General features: G+C 34.2%; 2 protein-coding genes across 2 annotated transcripts; one reads left to right on the top strand and one right to left on the bottom strand.

The window, feature by feature from the left end:
• Window positions 1-1,547: 1,547 nt before the first annotated feature.
• On the top strand, window positions 1,548-7,841 carry SPP (Insulinase (Peptidase family M16) family protein). Its single transcript, XM_079061679.1, has 22 exons — window positions 1,548-1,889; window positions 2,341-2,532; window positions 2,605-3,054; window positions 3,141-3,188; window positions 3,277-3,384; window positions 3,457-3,645; window positions 3,717-4,019; window positions 4,106-4,207; window positions 4,286-4,420; window positions 4,508-4,732; window positions 4,812-5,015; window positions 5,099-5,269; window positions 5,376-5,663; window positions 5,753-5,980; window positions 6,069-6,221; window positions 6,315-6,426; window positions 6,510-6,630; window positions 6,703-6,823; window positions 6,908-6,988; window positions 7,110-7,211; window positions 7,322-7,472; window positions 7,539-7,841. Exons 1-22 carry the CDS (start codon window positions 1,683-1,685, stop codon window positions 7,631-7,633), a joined length of 3,786 nt encoding a protein of 1,261 aa, XP_078917805.1. The 5' UTR covers window positions 1,548-1,682; the 3' UTR covers window positions 7,634-7,841.
• Window positions 7,842-10,652: 2,811 nt separating this feature from the next.
• On the bottom strand, window positions 10,653-17,362 carry NRPA2 (nuclear RNA polymerase A2). The gene is made up of 26 exons (XM_079059906.1): window positions 17,057-17,362; window positions 16,525-16,607; window positions 16,297-16,425; window positions 16,057-16,133; window positions 15,905-15,968; window positions 15,666-15,736; window positions 15,485-15,562; window positions 15,359-15,404; window positions 15,090-15,270; window positions 14,932-14,984; window positions 14,760-14,833; window positions 14,533-14,650; window positions 14,363-14,450; window positions 14,156-14,271; window positions 13,953-14,080; window positions 13,762-13,841; window positions 13,371-13,612; window positions 13,138-13,299; window positions 12,889-13,053; window positions 12,728-12,802; window positions 12,537-12,640; window positions 12,384-12,459; window positions 12,137-12,265; window positions 11,905-12,045; window positions 11,358-11,825; window positions 10,653-11,278 (listed from the first exon to the last, which is right to left on the bottom strand). Exons 1-26 carry the CDS (start codon window positions 17,262-17,264, stop codon window positions 10,865-10,867), a joined length of 3,570 nt encoding a protein of 1,189 aa, XP_078916032.1. The 5' UTR covers window positions 17,265-17,362; the 3' UTR covers window positions 10,653-10,864.
• Window positions 17,363-17,602: the final 240 nt, after the last annotated feature.

The raw sequence follows: 17,602 nt of genomic DNA, 5'->3' as shown, positions 1-17,602 counted from the left end.
TACAGTCATTTCAGTTTACCGAGGGACCAAAAACGCAACAAAACTACCTGAAAATGACCACCAATCCAAAAAAGTCGTGGTTTGGACTGAAACCCCAAAAAATGCATACCACAAGGACCATTTTTGCAATTTTGTCTAAAGAAAATAAAGAATATACAATACAATATTAATAAAAAGAGATAAAAATATTATAATAAACTAATAAAAATAAGGAAATAAAATCTTATTGAAATCTTGATTGTATGTTGCTGAAATCTTATTTCACATATTTTTTCGTTTTTTTTTTGTTTGTTATTGTTGATTTTTTCCCTTTTTATATTGAATAATGATAATTTCTTGATGAAATATCATTATTTTTTGCTAAAATATATTTATTTTTTGTTGAAATATCATTATTTTTTGCTGAAATGTCATACATTATTAAATTTTCGGTATTAATAAACTATTTTCGGTTTATAAAATCAGTTTATTTTAAATTTTAATATCTGCAGCAGCATGCATATGTTAAAAAAACAAACACGCTTCTTATTACAGTCTGCAGCCGTTTGGTCCACCTCTTCTACTGCAGAGGGTTGCAGAGATGGTCCGTAGACTTTATGAATTTTTGCTTAAAAAAGACAAACAACACCTAAGAATTATTTGATGGCTATTTCCTCACATACACAATAAGCATGGGTGTTTATTTTTGTATTAAAACATTTATCCCAACAGTTCAAAACATTCTCTCATGGTTGCATTGTTTGGTTTGGTAGTCTCATTAAATTCTATTATATAGTTATTTTATAAAATGGTGAACCAAGGTTCATCAAGCAATGCTCAAACTAGTATCAAAATTCTTAGTAAAGACAACCGAACACTTAATATTTGGCTTCATTAAGAATGGTTTCGAATCGTGTTAACATTTTTTTTCTTTAAATGATAGGTTAATATATTCAAAGACTTTATTGACTAAAAATTATATTCAAATGTCGACTATTCTCAAATACTACTACGGTTCGTTTATTAGAAATCAATATGAATTCAAAAAATATTGTTGGAAACAAAATATTTAAAGATGACGCAAGACCAACGACAATTTCAAACGTGTCTTATCACTATGCATAGTATTTTCAAAACTCAATAACCATCTGCATCTTCTGGATTCGTATGTCGCCACCATGGCCGCACTACAATTGGAACGATTATAATTTTTTTTAGTTTACGTCACAAATATTCTTAATTTATGAAATACTTCTTTAAATTTTTGTTTATAGTTTAGCATATTAACAAATAAATTGAAAGTGTTTTTTTTTATTATTATTGTGTAATTTAGAATTAGTTAATAATTAAAAAGAATAGACTTTTCTGAGGTGGGCCGGACTGATATTTCTCCCCTAGAGTAAACTGGACCGACGGCTGCTTTTTGCTTAAAGGGCCGGACCATGTGCAGCTCTCTCCGTGATTACTTATTACCCACGTCACGCTTCAAATAAAAATTGACTTGAACCGAATCGAACTGAACCGGGTTTGAGTTCCATAGAAAGAAGTTTGGAAGTGAAGGAAAGACAAGTTTGTTGCCACAAATATCAAAACTAGCCTTCAATAAACTCTTTTGATTTTGTGAGGATAAAAGTCGCCCCCTTATTTTCATCTCTCCCGACTTCCTCCTGCAACTCTCCTTCACAAACCAAACGACAACGACAATGGAAGCTTCATCTATCATATGCGGTTCCGCACCATTACAAGTCAAGTCGAAGTCCCCTTTCTCTTCATCCTCTTCGAACAAATCCAATTATGTCGTATCACGTCGTAACCTACCGGCTAACAACAAGAAGACTGTTACTTTGCGCTGTTTCCCTACACATAGTCGCCGGGCAGTCACCGCTCCGCCTCGTTACTTAATCTCTAAGGTGTTTTTTTTTTATCTATCTTCGGTCTCTTATTTATCGATTAGTTTGGGAACAAACAAAATCATAGGAATCTTGTTTGGCAGCTGTTCGTTCTCGTATCTTGTGTGTAACAAATTTTGTTTTGGAGGAGCTCTTTCAAGCTGTAATTTTAGAGCATGGCTATGTTTACAAGTTATTGATTGAAATACACACAATTCCCTTATTCCTGATTCATGAAGTTTATTATAGAACTTTGACAAATAATCACAACGCTTTTGTCGATTTATTAGGTTAAAGTTTGCATTTTTCATGGGATCATATGTGGAATAATTGATGATTCTAGCTGATTGTATAACTTTGAATTGAACATTATCTTCTTACATGATTTGAAGCGGAAATAAATGATGTAAGATGGACCTTCCCCCTTTTTTTAGTATCTTTATCTGACTAAATTCTGTGCCTTTTACTATAGATTGTTGGGGATAGAATAACTTCTCCACTGGATAAACCATTGATTCAAAGGCCATTGCTAGATCAATGTACAAGATTCTCTTGCTTTCATCATGGACGAAGAAAACGGACTCCTATATGCAATTCTACCTCAAGAATGCTGTCGGACAAATCTATATTTCATATCTCAAAGCATGGAGTAAATAATGTGCCTGTAAGTTCACTAATTACATCAAATTACATATGATCATGAATCCTTTCTGATCTATATCTTATACATTGTTAGGAAAAACGAGTCCAAGTTTCATGTGCAGCTGTGGGTCCCGATGAGCCACATGCAGCAAGTACAGCATGGCCAGAGAGTGCTTTAGAGCAGCAATCATCTGATCTATTGTTCGACACAGAAAGCATTGAATGGAGGAGGGAGTTAGAGGGTTTTTTAGGTTCTGAACTTCCATCACATCCCAAGTTGTATAGGGGACAATTGGAGAATGGACTTCGGTACCTCATCTTGCCCAATAAAGTTCCACAAAACAGGTTTGAAGCTCACATGGAGGTTCATGTGGGATCAATTGATGAAGAAGATGATGAACAAGGTATTGCACATATGATTGAGCATGTCGCGTTTCTTGGAAGTAAGAAAAGGGAGAAACTTTTAAGGACTGGTGCACGATCAAATGCTTATACAGATTTTCATCATACGGTTTTTCACATCCACTCACCTACTTCTATTCAGGTTTGTAAAATAAAGCTCTCAAATTTATTTTATATTTCCTTATAATCCCTTTTCCATCTTTCTTTACACAATCATTTGATCTATAGGATGCTGATGATGATCTACTTCCAACTGTTTTGGATGCTTTAAATGAGGTATGACAAGTTTGGAAACACCATGATAGTTTATTGTGAAGTGTAATAATTGTTCTTCATTGTAACAATTGTTATTTTTATGATGTAGATAGCTTTTTACCCAAAGTTTCTTGCTTCTAGAGTTGAGAAAGAAAGACGTGCAATACTATCAGAGTTGCAAATGATGAACACTATTGAGTACCGTGTTGATTGCCAGGTATTCAAATAATTCGTTTTTCTTGTTATTGTTGCCACTTTTTGTAATCACTCTTTTACTTTGTAACCACAGTTGTTGCAACATCTACATTCTGAGAATAAATTGAGTAGAAGATTCCCAATTGGATTAGAAGAACAGATTAAAAAGTGGGATGCAGATAAAATTAGGAAATTCCATGAACGTTGGTACTTCCCAGCAAATGCAACTTTATATATCGTGGGGGATATAGACAACATTTCAAAGACAGTTCATCACATTGAAGTATGCCATTTCAGTATTAGAATCTTCATTTTGGTTTTCAAAATTGGTTGATATAAAGATTTTTTATGCAGGCTGTTTTTGGAACAAAACATGCTATCAATGAGACTCCTGTGCCACCTAAAACCAGTGCATTTGGTGCAATGGCTAGCTTCCTTGTACCTAAATTCACAGGAGGGATATCAGCTGATTCATCACATGACAGATCATCATCTCTACAAGTGGACCAATCAAAAGTTGTTAAAAGAGAAAGGCATGCAATTCGTCCTCCTGTAGAACATAACTGGTCTCTTCCTGAAAGAAATGAAGATCTCATATCTCCCCAAATATTTCAACATGAACTGCTTCAAAACTTCTCAATTAACATGTTCTGCAAGGTAAGAAACAACCCATAAACTGATAAACTTGCAAATATTTATACACACAAGTATCCTTGTGTTTTTACGTGTTTACCCTTTTGCAGATTCCTGTGAACAAAGTCAAAACATATGGCGATTTGCGTAATGTTCTTATGAAGAGAATATTCCTTTCAGCTTTGCATTTTCGGATCAACTCAAGATATAAGGTGGTGTATCTCATGAAACTTGATTTGCTATTTTTGTTTTGTGCAAATCTTTTATTAATAAAAAAGGTAACTTTACAGAGTTCTAGCCCTCCATTTACATCCATTGAGTTGGATCATAGTGACTCAGGGCGTGAAGGATGCACAGTCACCACTCTTACAGTCAGTGCTGAACCTAAAAGTTGGCAAAGTGCAATTAAAGTGGCTGCACAAGAGGTCTGCAGTTGTACTTTTCAATAACAACAATAATAATGATAACAATTAAAATTATAGTATTTATATTTTTTTGGATCTTGTTTTCAGGTTCAAAGGCTTAAAGAGTTTGGTGTTACAAAAGGAGAATTAGCACGTTATCTTGATGCATTGTTAAAAGATAGTGAACAGTTAGCTGCAATGAGTGATAACATTTCATCAGTGGATAATTTGGATTTTGTTATGGAAAGTGATGCACTTGGACATAGGGTTATGGATCATAAACAAAGTCATGAAAGTTTGATTGCAGTTGCTGGAACAGTCACTCTTGAAGAAGTAAACTTTTCCAAGATTATGTTTTTTTGATGATTGGGAGATAATCATAAGATTGATTAATTTTGTTGAATTTATGTAGGTGAATTCCATTGGTGCACAAGTGTTGGAGTACATATCAGATTTTGGAAAAGCATCTGCACCTATTCCTGCAGCCATTGTTGCATGTGTCCCAAAGAGAGTGCATGTTGATGGAGTTGGTGAAGTTGATTTCAAGATAACTCCAAACGAGATAACAACTGCAATTGAAGAAGGTTTGAAGGAACCCATTGAGCCTGAAGCAGAGGTATATCTCAATATGTGATTATTTTCTACTTTTTTATATAATATTAGATTTTTGGCTTTCTAACTTATATCTTGTGATTACAGTTTGAGGTACCCAAGGATTTGATAACCTTAGAACAGCTGGATGATTTGAAGTTGGAACTAAAGCCATCTTTTGTATCTGTTGGTTTAAACTCAAATGATACTAAAGTTCATGAAAAAGAAACAGGGATTACTCAGTGTCGTCTCTCAAATGGGATTTCCATAAACTACAAGGTATAAATATATTTATTATTACTTGCGAGTGTTATAAATTTCTTACTATTTAACTTGTTCGACTGACATGACATGACATGAATGTTTGTTGTTTATGTCAAATAAGATATCAAAAACGGAAACATGTGGTGGGGTGATGCGGCTTATAGTAGGCGGTGGACGGGCGGCAGAGACGCCGGACACAAGGGGGGCAGTTGTTTTGGGTGTTCGAACTTTGAGTGAGGGAGGGCGTGTTGGTAATTTCACAAGGGAACAGGTAGAGCTATTCTGTGTGAATCACTTGATCAACTGCTCATTGGAGTCCACAGAAGAATTTCTTTGTATGGAGTTCCGATTTACCACAAGAGACAATGGAATGCGTGCTGCATTCCAGTTGCTTCATATGGTGCTTGAGGTAAATATATTTAGTTCAAATTACTATATTTATAAAATGGTAAATGATTGATTATATTAATATTTATATATATTTTGATCATGATGCAGCATAGTGTGTGGCTTGAAGATGCATTTGATAGAGCAAGACAATTATATTTATCATATTATCGCTCTATTCCCAAAAGCTTGGAACGTTCAACTGCTCACAAACTCATGATAGCAATGTTGGATGAAGACGAACGATTTGTGGAGCCCACACCAAATTCTTTACAAAATTTAACATTACAAACTGTAAAAGATGCAGTAATGAGTCAGTTTGTCAGTGATAACATGGAGGTACAGTGCGCTTATTTGTTTATAATTTCATTTCATAAACTGTAACAATTGTCTAATTCACTATTAGTTATTTATATATAAATAATAGGTGAGCATCGTGGGAGATTTTTCGGAAGATGATATTGAGGCTTGTGTGATGGATTACTTGGGTACAATTAAGGCAAAAAGAGGAGCTGAAAAGGCTCTGGAGTATACCCCGGTTGTTTTCAGACCATCTCCTAATGATTTGCACTTTCAGCAAGTGAGCAAAAATGCAAAATTTTATTTTATTTGTGTAATTAGTTTGGAATAATTGTATAAATATTTGGGGTTTTTTTTTTGTACTTGATAATAGGTGTTCTTGAAGGACACTGATGAGAGAGCATGTGCATACATTGCGGGCCCCGCACCGAACCGGTGGGGATACACGGTTGATGGAACCGACCTTCTTGACTCCATAAGTAATGGTAAGCTTTTTGCAAATTGCATTATATAAATAATTATTTCATTTTTTATATATCTCACATGTGAAAAATATCTGTAAAACTAGAAACCCAAGGGCAGATTGTGAAGACAGAGAACCTGAATTTTGACCTAGAAAAGAGATCACGGAATCACCCGTTGTTTTTTGCAATTTCTGTGGGGCTGTTAGCTGAGATTATTAATTCCAGGTAATTCTGGCCATAAAATTGTATTTTATTTTTTTAATTGTTGTTAATAAATTCTGATGTTTTGTTTCACAGGCTTTTCACAGAAGTTAGAGACTCACAAGGGTTAACATATGATGTGTCTTTCGAGTTAAACCTGTTTGACCGGTTGACTCTCGGTTGGTATGTTATCTCTGTCACATCTACACCTGGCAAGGTGAGTCAACTCAGTTTACAAGTAGTACTTGAGAGAAAATATTCTTTTTTTTAGTTTTTTAACCTGTTAAGAGTCTAATTTCAGGTGCATAGAGCGGTTGATGCTTGTAAGAGTGTCTTACGAGGCTTACATAGCAAAAAGATAGGCGATCATGAACTGGACAGGGTTTGTTCTTATATTATTTGAAGTCCATACATAATACACAACGTGTTTTGATGTTAGTTTTTAAAATTACGGATTTGACCCTTGAGGTGTTGTTTTGTATCCTGTTGATTGACTCTGACAGGCTAAACGGACCTTGCTGATGAAACATGAAGCTGAAAGTAAGTCGAATGCGTATTGGCTTGGGTTGATAGCTCATTTGCAGGCTGCTTCTGTCCATAGAAAGGTGATATTATCTTATTATTAATTGACAAAAGAATAAAAAGACTATTTTACCCTTTTAAAGTCAAAGTCAAAAACAAACCCTTGATCATATTTTATAACTTTATCTTGCAGGATATATCATGCATTAAAGATTTGACAATGCTATATGAAGCTGCAACGATTGAAGATGTGTACTTGGCTTATGAACAGTTGAAAATTGATGAGCAATCTCTGTACTGTTGCATTGGTGTTGCTGGTGCTCAGGCTGGTGATGATGTTTCAGGTACTTTTTTTTTTCTTTATGCTATTAAAAAAAAAAAAAGTTTGTAATTTATGATATGATGTGCAGGTTCTTCACAAGAGGAAGAATATGTTGTTGGAGGTATTCCTGGTGTTATTCCTGTGGGAAGAGGTTCCCACATGATGACAATGCCAACAACATAATTATCATTAAAAGACGGGAATGCCCTCATTGTCATCAGTATTCATCTGCATAAGAGGGGATTTATGTAAACAATAAGTCTCATTCTCGAATCAAATAGCCTCTAATTGCAGGAAAAACTTGTGTATTCTTCTTCTAGTTCAGTCATATAGTTGTTAGCTAATAATGTACATGTACTTTGTTAAATAAAGACAGCCGATAGTTTCTTCACACGTTTTGGTTTGTTTTGCGCTTCAGGTGTATGGATTATTATTGCATGGTCATATAGATGATTTATGAATGAGGGTTAATGAAAGAAATTACATTTTTATGTTGATTTGTTTTTTTTATTTTCTATCTTATTACAACTTTGTATTTTAAAAATTCTAAATAATCATAGGCTTGTGATCCAAATACAAATTTATTTTAATTGCTACAATTTGACAGATCTTTTTCAAAGTATGGTTTTATAAGAAAAAAGTTTACAATACAATCCAATATACTTGTAATGTAAAATCCTATTGCTGTGGGTGGTTTCCACCATTTGATGTTATGTCATGTGATCCATCATGCGACTGGTAAATACAGTTTAGACTAAATTGCCTAAATATAGTCTGGTAAATCGCGGGAATAGTCGCTTACATCGCCAAATATGACATTGTACTTTACACCCAATGTTACCCAATAAGGCAATGTGGCAATGTGGTTACCTGCCAAAAACATGTTATTAATTGCCTATGTAAATTAGAGACAAGTATACAACATGCATTCAACATAAGATGTAAAGTAAAAGTCAAAGTAACGAGTGTTGGAATACATTCACCACAGTTCAAACTAGCCATAACAACGTAGTATGCCTTTATATATAATTGGCTAATTCAACCAAAAAAGGATATTCAAAAACTTAACCAATAAGGGCTACAACATCATTTGCCTAAGATTGTATCCCTCAAAACCTTACGAACCTATGTTAATTGGAATGGTAGTTAATCATCCACTACCATCTTTGAGAATGACACGTTTCTTTAGCTTCTACATAATGATCCTCTTAAAAGGCCTTCTTTTCCTGGATTTGTCCAAACAACTAAGCCTATCACCCTCATCATCAGCAAAATACCCAAATCCATCTCTACCCTCATTTCCTTCATCCTTGTCGCCAACCACCTCGTCTATAATATCTTATTCTATACTTGGATGATCATCATTTAACATCATGTTATAAACATAGTAAGTAAAATGGTGTTTATAAACTAATTGATGCCTAGTGGGTGGGATATTTTATATAAAAAAAGGAATATGACCAAGGGAAAAGTAAACAACTTGATTAGATCAAGGATAAAGTACATAAACACCATCAAGATTAACCAAATTAATGAATATTGATGTTAATAGTCAACATCACCACACTAGCAAAAATCAAGAATCGACTCCTTTCATGTATGACCGCTCATATTCAGCTCACAAGTTATTGTAAGTTCATTATTCAAAAGATGATTCGCTAGTACAACTTGGAACCATATATATATATATATATATATATATATATATATATATATATATATATATATATATATATATATATATATATATATATATATATATATATATATAAAAGGAACATAACTCTTGGTCCTTGGAAAATTAAAAGACTAAAGAAAGATCAAAAGTTGGAAAACAATTAAAGTACTATTAAATACTTGTTAATTAATTATTAATAGGATGACTAGGAAGACTCTTCCAATCCTTTGGAATGCCAAAAAATTACACTTCTCCTTTTAAGTGTTTTGAACCCAAAATAATCAAGTCCAATGTAAGCCCAAGACATGAAATGGGCTAGTCTTGTACTAGCTAAAACTAACATGGATGCCCTTGCATCAACCTCTTCTGGTTGGGATGGATTTTCTCTCAAATCAACCTCTTCAACCATCTTCAAGATAAGGAGAAAGATCTCCAACATTAAAACTTGATGATATGTTTGAATCCAACTCTAGTTTGTAAGCATTATCTCCAATCCTTTCCAACACCTTAAATGGTCCATCTCCTATTGCACTCTTGCCCCAGTAAGCATGACATGTCTTCTTGAGAGGGCATCTGCAACAATGTTAGAACTTGTTTTATACTTTGAAACAAAGTTAAATGATTGGAGAAATTTTATCGATTTTGCATGTCTTGGGTTCAACTCTTTCGGCCATTTATATGCTTTAAAGCTTGATGATCAGAATGTAGAACAAACTACTTAGGCCTGAGTAATGACTCCAATGATCCAGAGCATGCACAAGAGTATACAACTCCTTGCCATTCGTACTATAATTCTTCTTTGATTCATTCAATTTCTCATTGAAATAAGCTATAGGGTGTTTATTTTGTGCCAAGACAACCCTTATACCAATCGCGCTTGCATCACATTCAACCTCAAATAACTAATTGAAATATGGAAGGGTCAAGATAGGAGACGTGTACAAACAATCTTTGATTTTCTCGAATGCATTATGGGTAGATTAAGATCATTCAAAGGAGCCTTGTTTGATACAATCTTAAAAACACAATACCTAGCTTAAAGTACTTGTTCTATGCACTTACCATAAGCAGTATTTAGGTTGAAATGTGTGTTTATTCAACAAATTGACCACATCTTGGTACGCAAGTGAAAATGTGAGAAAAACAAAGCTTGACATACGAAATAGATGGACAGTCTCAAGAAGCTCGATACGATGAAGAAGAAGGACAAGATGAAATGGTCACACTTGCATGTGGATTACTTGCTAACGTAGTCATACATCATGGTTTAGTAGATGGAAGAAGCTTTGGCTGAAAATATAGTTATCCCTAACATCTAGCATTTGTGTTTACTTAATATAACATGATGCTATATTTGTTCCAGTTAATACAATATGATGCCATTTTCAAGCTTATAGTTTGGTGGGAGTCAATGGGATACTTAAGGCAGTGCTACTTCCATCCTCCTCTCACGAGTCTCATGTGACATGAGGGTCCTGTTGAAACTGAATGCAATGTTGAGGTTGAGGTGGTATGGACAAAACAAAACAAATGTTATATTGCGTTTGACATACATTGAACTCAAACGTATCCATTCTACTTTAGTCAACAAAACAATACTCTGTTTCCTCACCAAAAAAACTCACCCCTTCCATTCTACAACAATTTTAGATGTCACATATCGATGCATATAACTTACAGACCATAGAAAACGTTTCAAAATTGTATAAAAAAACACAGGCTACACAAAATTACGTTCACGCCCCCGCTCCATTACTTAATTGTAACGTCATCCGAATATTCATAGCCGCCAATTCCGCAGCCAAATACCTAAACACATACGGCATAGCAACCGTCTCCATACCTTTACTTGTCCCACAATTAACACATATAACTTTCTTCGGAACCCTGCCAGGTGGCAGCCCAGCAATCTCCCTCATTGCCTTTTTCTGATGCTGAATCAGCGATGTTGTCAGAATACTCCCACAAATTGAACACACATCAGCAATATGATGATCAGAACTTGTGTGAAGCCTATCATGTAACAAATAAGCCGCTCCATGAGCAAGAAGAGAATCCCTTTCCATTTCACCAAACCGAATCCCACCTCCTTTCTTCCTCCCCTTTATCGGTTGCCTCGTAACCTGGTCAACCGTTCCCGTTGACCTAACCTAAAACACACACAAGTGAGAAACGACGTTATTTATCTAGCAAATGTTGGAATCGGAATTGGAGATTCCATTACGTTACCTGAAACTTGTCGGAAACCATATGCCGGAGCCGTTGGTAATAAACCGGACCGATGAAAATCTCGCAAGTCAATTCCGTCCCATAAACTCCACTATACAAAACTTCCGTACCATAAAAATTAAACCCACGGGAAGTCAACATTGACCCGAGTTCATTAACGAGAGAATCTTCTTCATTTTCTAGGGTTCCATCTGGTTTTTTAACTGAGCTAGAAAACGGCGTTGCATCTACAAATTTTCCATGTAAAGAGCCTCCTTTTGCAGCTATGGATTCTAGAAGCATTGCAATTGTCATTCTAGAAGGAAATGCATGAGGATTTATGATTAAATCGGGTCGCATTCCTGTAACTCCTGAAAATGGCATATCGATATCGGGCCATAATTGTGAGCATACACCTTTTTGACCGTGTCTACTGCTGAATTTATCACCAATTACAGGGTTTCTGCCACGTCTTAATCGTATGTTTGCCTGTTTGATTATATATGATTTTGATAATTAATGGACTTTTTTTATGAAACAAATGAATAAGTTGAATATTGTTACATACCTTTTGTAATTGTTTTTTGTTTTTGACATCGATTGCAACATAATCGACTGTGACAGGTTCTGACCCTTTTAATTTTTGGTTGAATGAAGTACTTGTGACTTCGTTGTACATGCTGTAATATGGTTCGCCTGGTTTTATTTTCTGAAAGTTGGTAGGGTGGTTGACTAGTCAACATTCTATAGAGATAGAATATATTAGAGAAAAGTAGAGATTCAAACAGAAGAAGAAGAACCTGGCCAACGTATGGGAGTCCATCTGAATCGATGAATGAATGTGATTTTTTATCTAAATTGCTTCTTCTGAATACTCTATTGGCACGATTTGATTTGTTCTTCTCATCAGCCAAATCAATGGATTCAGTCTGTATTATGTAAACAGTATCCCTCATATTAGCACAAACTTGGTTTCATATTAGCACAAAATCAAAATTAGCAACATCTATATATATAATATAGAGCATAGAGATAGGATTTATTTACCTGATAAATGTGTCCATGAGCAAATCCACGATCAACAGATGATTTATTTAAAACCATAGCATCTTCCATATCATATCTGATGCATGATAATGATGATATGAATCACACCATGAAAAAAGATAATTAAATTGTTTTTGAAAACAAAAGAATTACCCTGAATAAGCCAACACTGCAACAATTGCATTTGTTCCTAATGGAGAGTCATCAATCCTATACTTTTCATATGTAGCAGTGCGAACTATCGGAGCTTGAGGAGTCTGCAATAACCAATTTATATAAAGAGAATCCTTTTTTTAAATTAAAAAAAAAAAAAAGCATAAAACTGTTGAAAGAAAAAGACAAACCTGAAGGTGATAAAGCTTTTGATCTGCACGACAATTGATTCCTTGTGAAGAGAACCCCATTGTTTGTTTTGCCATCTGCCCAAGATTTCACAATCTTTTTAACCACTAAAACAATAATACATCAAAAAGTTATTTTTTTTTTTAAATAAATAAATAAAGACCTGACACTGGTACATATTTCTTGGACTCTGATTATGATCAGACCAAGGGGTAAGATTGCCAACAACACTAAGTATTCCAGTTGGATGAATTTCTTCATGAGTAGCAGGAAACTCCTTTAATCTTCCACCATTTCCTCCATCTGGACACTCTATCTCCATATACACCTACCAACAAACACACAATATTCTCATTTTCTTAAAAACAAAGATTTCTGTTTCTTGACCATGTAAATATAATTATATATTTACCTGTTCAAAGGGACCAATCAGTTCAATATTATTGTTTTTTTCCTCTGGAAACTTCTGTTTAACAGGGCGTACAAATCTTGAAGGACTTGTAAACAGATAAAGACCAGGGAAGGCGCCCCCCATGCTAATAGGTACATACCCCACCTCCAGATCTTCAGGGATCTGTTTTTAATTATATAAACTTTTTAAGTCACTTTTATAAAAAAAGAAGAAAGAAAGTGAAAGAAGCAAACCGCTGAAGCTGCTGATAGTTTTAATTTTCGTAAATGGTTGACAGCTTTTTCAACTCTATCAGTGGGAATAGCACCAACAACACGCCCATCAAGTAGAACATGAAGAATTTCAGGAGGACCAGCTTTGACAAGTTTGGGAATTGCAGGGGTCATACCCGCTCCAACCAGAACACATAGGATAGATTTGTTTATTTTTGAGAAATCTCTGATTATTCCTTCTGAGTCATAATACGAGGTGATACCTATAATTCGTTATCATTGACAGAGAACAATAGCCTATTAGCATCAACAATATAATGCATTTAGAAATAGGAATGTAGTTCATTTATTTCTTTTACATTTTTTAAATTCTAAATATAAAAAAAAACATCAAAAAAATGTGTGAACTTACGACATGAGGCAGTCAAATGATTCAGCAGTCCACATGGAGAGCCATCTGGCGTGTGAACAGGGCATACAAAACCCCATGACCTGTAAATAAGTAGAGAAAAAAAAGAGCATACAGACACAGTAAGAAAGAAAAATATATATAAAAAAATAAAAAAAAAGATTTATATTTAAATTTAAATTTAAATTACGTACTCTGGCAACAATTTACGCACACTTGTAGTACGAAGTCCTGCAAGTGATGAGCCTCTATGAACAGCTCTAAAATGTGACAAAAAACGGAGGAAATTCAGCCTTTCTGCTTGAACTGTCATACCAGCTTTCTAGAAAACAAATGTGATTACCCAAAGTTAAAATTTTTAAACAATTTATACAAGATTTATTAAAGAAATGAGTACCTCTTTCAGATCAAGAGTTGACTGTGTAACCAATCTTCCAGTCTTCAACATATTTTCAACAGCTGAACCGACTTGTTTTGCAGGATTCTTATCCAATGCCTTCTTCACATCAGCTACTGAAATAATTAAAAACAAGAATTTAGATCAACAATGTTTTAACATCTAGAGTTTGAGTAAAGCTATAGAGTGACATGGAATGGAACATACAGCTTCCAAACTCAAAGTTTTTCTTTCTGTTATCAGCATCATCTTGAAGTAGTTTTTTAGCTTTTAGCAGCCATTCCTGGAGCTTTTCCTGAAAATGAGCAGAAAAGATTGTCTACTCTTCCATATTTTCAAAATGTATGTATGCTTAAATAAATGTAGTTGATTTTTACCTTAACATATATTGTAACCAAGTGACCTGGCAGAAGAACTTCCTGAGTTTGCAATGAATCAGGATTGTCTGGTATAGATGTCTGATCAATAAAAGAGAAAAGTTTCTGCACCATAAAGCTGGAAACAAAAAAAAAACAACATATGTCAGAACTTTCAAAGCCAAGAAATTCAAAACTCTTACCATATAAAGTGAATAATCTATAAAATGAGATTGAGATTGGCTCACATTAGCAGATTAAATTTATCATGATTGTTATCAAGATGAACCAATATGAATTCTCTTAGAACAGCATCAGCAACCTACAAAACGAAAGAAGTTTTTTTTTAAAAAAAAGGTTAAAAAAGAGAAAGTAAGATTGCAAAACTGATAAAAGATGTAAAGATTTATATACACTTACAGCAGAGTGACTTTCGTTTTCCATACCATCCATAAAAGGTTTGAAATACTCTCCTGAATAAAGATGTGAAAAGAAGAATGGAGTTTATTTGGTTGACTTTGAGTTGACTATTAAGTAAGAATAGTGAAAAAAAAAGGGTGATGACAGATTATAATTACCAATATACTGCAAGCATTGGATGCGAGTAAATAAATTCAAGTCTCTAACTTCATTAAGAATAATCTTTGCCCTTTCACTCAAAATCTGAGTACCAACACAGCCCATTGCTTTCTCGTATTTTTCATTGTAGACAGATGTCAAACTCATAAAAACTTCATGATCAGTAGTATCAATAAGTGCCTATTGAAATTTAACAAGATAACACATGTGTTACATACAAATCATGTCAAAAGAGCAAGATATTGGATAAATATGTACATTAAAGTACCTTCAAAACTAGACCTATGGGTAACAAGTTTTCTCTCCCTCGTATCCTACAAATGTTACAAAAACAGTCAGCTGTAATTATTTAAAGTAACCAAACACTTTTACTAGACTATAAATTATTAATTACCTAAACCCGACCCTTGCACTCCCATTGCTAATATAATATAAGTTGAGAGTCACAGCTGATTGGTCTTCTCTAACACATCTGAGAAGGTAACAGAAAGAACAAATCAACAACTATATTCTAAACCTAGAAAAAGAATGGAGAAACCTAGAAGTAGTTACTCTTGTGTTCTAAAAATAATAACCTTATCACCACAGCTTTATCAGTGAACCCTTCTCTTCGGTTTTTAAATGCACTTCTGACCATACTAGTTGGCTGCAAATATGGACATTGATGATTAAAAAAAGTGGACAATAAAAAAGTCAAAACAAAGAAGTGGGGAGCAAATATCTATGCAATGTTACAATTCTTATTTTGGCTGAGATCATTATCAATTCTTTTAAAGATTGCAATAACTTCTGTACAGTATACAGAACAACTTACATAGTTTCTTTTTGGCACAACTAATAGCCTGACAACTCTTTCAAGTCCATTTAATACAAAGTACCTACATAAGAAATAAGAATTGAATAATTGAAGAATTGAAGTCCCTGTATATGACATAAAAAAATTAGTAAACCATAAAAATTACTCACCCTCCCATTTCTGATGGTTCTTCATTACAAGACACCAGTTTTTGAGGGTCAGCATCTTTAAGGTGACAAAGTTTTGACTGCAAAAAGGTTCTTGAAATGATGAGTAATAACAAGAAACAATGAAGGGACATTGTTTACATTCAACATAACAGGTAAATAGATGTCCAAAATTAAATTTTTTGTGACATAGAGTCTCTTATACCAAAATAAAATAAAGATCAATGAAGAGATATTGCTTACCTTTAACATAACAGGTAACTGTCCAAAATTAAATTTTTCTCTTATAACAGCTCCACCAGGGCCATCACCATATTTGAAGCAAACATCTACCAAAAATTTACCAGTATAGGAAATCTTGGCCTGTCTACACTGTAGTATGAAGATACAGATAATCCAATAAGTTTATGTATTTTTTCCTGTTAAGGGAAGGAGAGGGTAAAATTTACCAGTATTGTTGTGTATTTTTACCTCAAAAGGATAGAGAGATTCACGAACTGTCCGAGAAAGGCGCTCCTTTTGGGGAGGATATAGCTCAGGTTTTTCAAACCAGAGTATGATGTGGGTCAAGAACAAAACAAAAATGACACAAGAATTCAGGTTGTATTGAAATGTATGGATAAACCAAGCAAATAGAAGAATCTGTAATTGCTCCTCAGGTGAAAATTTGTACAAAAGGTAACAGATTCCAGCATATTCAAGAATTTCTCTTATTTTTACAAGAAGAATGAATTCATAGTCTTAAAGTTAATAAGAAGCCAATTAGATTCTAAAACGCGAACAAAAAAAAACACCTTATTCATCAGAGCAATAAAGCAGATTCAAAGAATAGAACTTTCTAGTTTAATAACCTAACAAAAGCTGCAAACAAAAAAGTTCCGAATTCCATTCCAGAAACCAAATTTGTTTAAGTAAAGATGAAAAAAAAAAGGTATACTGAACCCGGTTACCGATTAAATTCTATTTCAATAATGCAATTTTAAGGAAACAAGTAAAAGGATATTTCTTAGCTTCAACTGGGTGTTAGAATCCACGACTTCGATGGGTTTGATGTTCATGAGTGCCTTCTCTAGACCATATTCGATGAAGTGGTCGAATGAATGAATATGGTGGCTGAAAAGCTCCCTTAACGGTTCATAGTCGGGATTGTTGGGTAGGTGCGGCGTCATTCTATGCCTCCCTGAGACCCTTGCTACTGCTTCAGACTTCATGGTCCTTGCTCCTTAGTCCTCGTTATTCAACTGATGATACTGCAAATGCTTTACGGTGGGGAGGAAGAAGGGTTTTGTGTTTAGGGTTTTAAGAAGAAGTTTAGTTGGTTGTAGATTTTGAACGTTTGGACACTTTGTTCGTTTTTTAACATATTTTGGCACAAAAGTTTAGTGTATTGGCGTTTTAGGTCCCTTAAGCTGAATACATTCTATGCCAACTCATTTTTTATTAACAAAATGCAAAATTGGTCTAAATGGTTTACAAAAAAAAAAATTGTGTATAGGGTCTAAAAAGTTTTTGTAACTTGCATGGAAAATCCAAAATCAAGAATTTCCTG

This window comes from Lactuca virosa, chromosome 7, assembly GCF_052849685.1.
Source record: "Lactuca virosa cultivar CGN04683 chromosome 7, Lactuca_virosa_CGN04683_v6, whole genome shotgun sequence".
In the NCBI taxonomy this organism is placed as follows: domain Eukaryota; kingdom Viridiplantae; phylum Streptophyta; class Magnoliopsida; order Asterales; family Asteraceae; genus Lactuca; species Lactuca virosa.
The sequence above is the reverse complement of the archived record's forward strand: the minus strand, read 5'-3'. Positions and strand labels throughout refer to the sequence as shown.

Coding starts and splice junctions, on each gene's coding strand:
- SPP (XM_079061679.1), top strand. CDS start 1,683: ATGGAAGCTTCATCTATCATATGCGGTTCCGCACCATTACAAGTCAAG. Junction 2,533..2,604: donor ATGGAGTAAATAATGTGCCT/GTAAGTTCACTA, acceptor ATACATTGTTAG/GAAAAACGAGTCCAAGTTTC. Junction 4,733..4,811: donor GAACAGTCACTCTTGAAGAA/GTAAACTTTTCC, acceptor GAATTTATGTAG/GTGAATTCCATTGGTGCACA.
- NRPA2 (XM_079059906.1), bottom strand. CDS start 17,264: ATGAAGTCTGAAGCAGTAGCAAGGGTCTCAGGGAGGCATAGAATGACG. Junction 12,641..12,727: donor AAAAGCTTTATCACCTTCAG/GTTTGTCTTTTT, acceptor TGGTTATTGCAG/ACTCCTCAAGCTCCGATAGT. Junction 12,046..12,136: donor GACTCCCATACGTTGGCCAG/GTTCTTCTTCTT, acceptor ACCAACTTTCAG/AAAATAAAACCAGGCGAACC.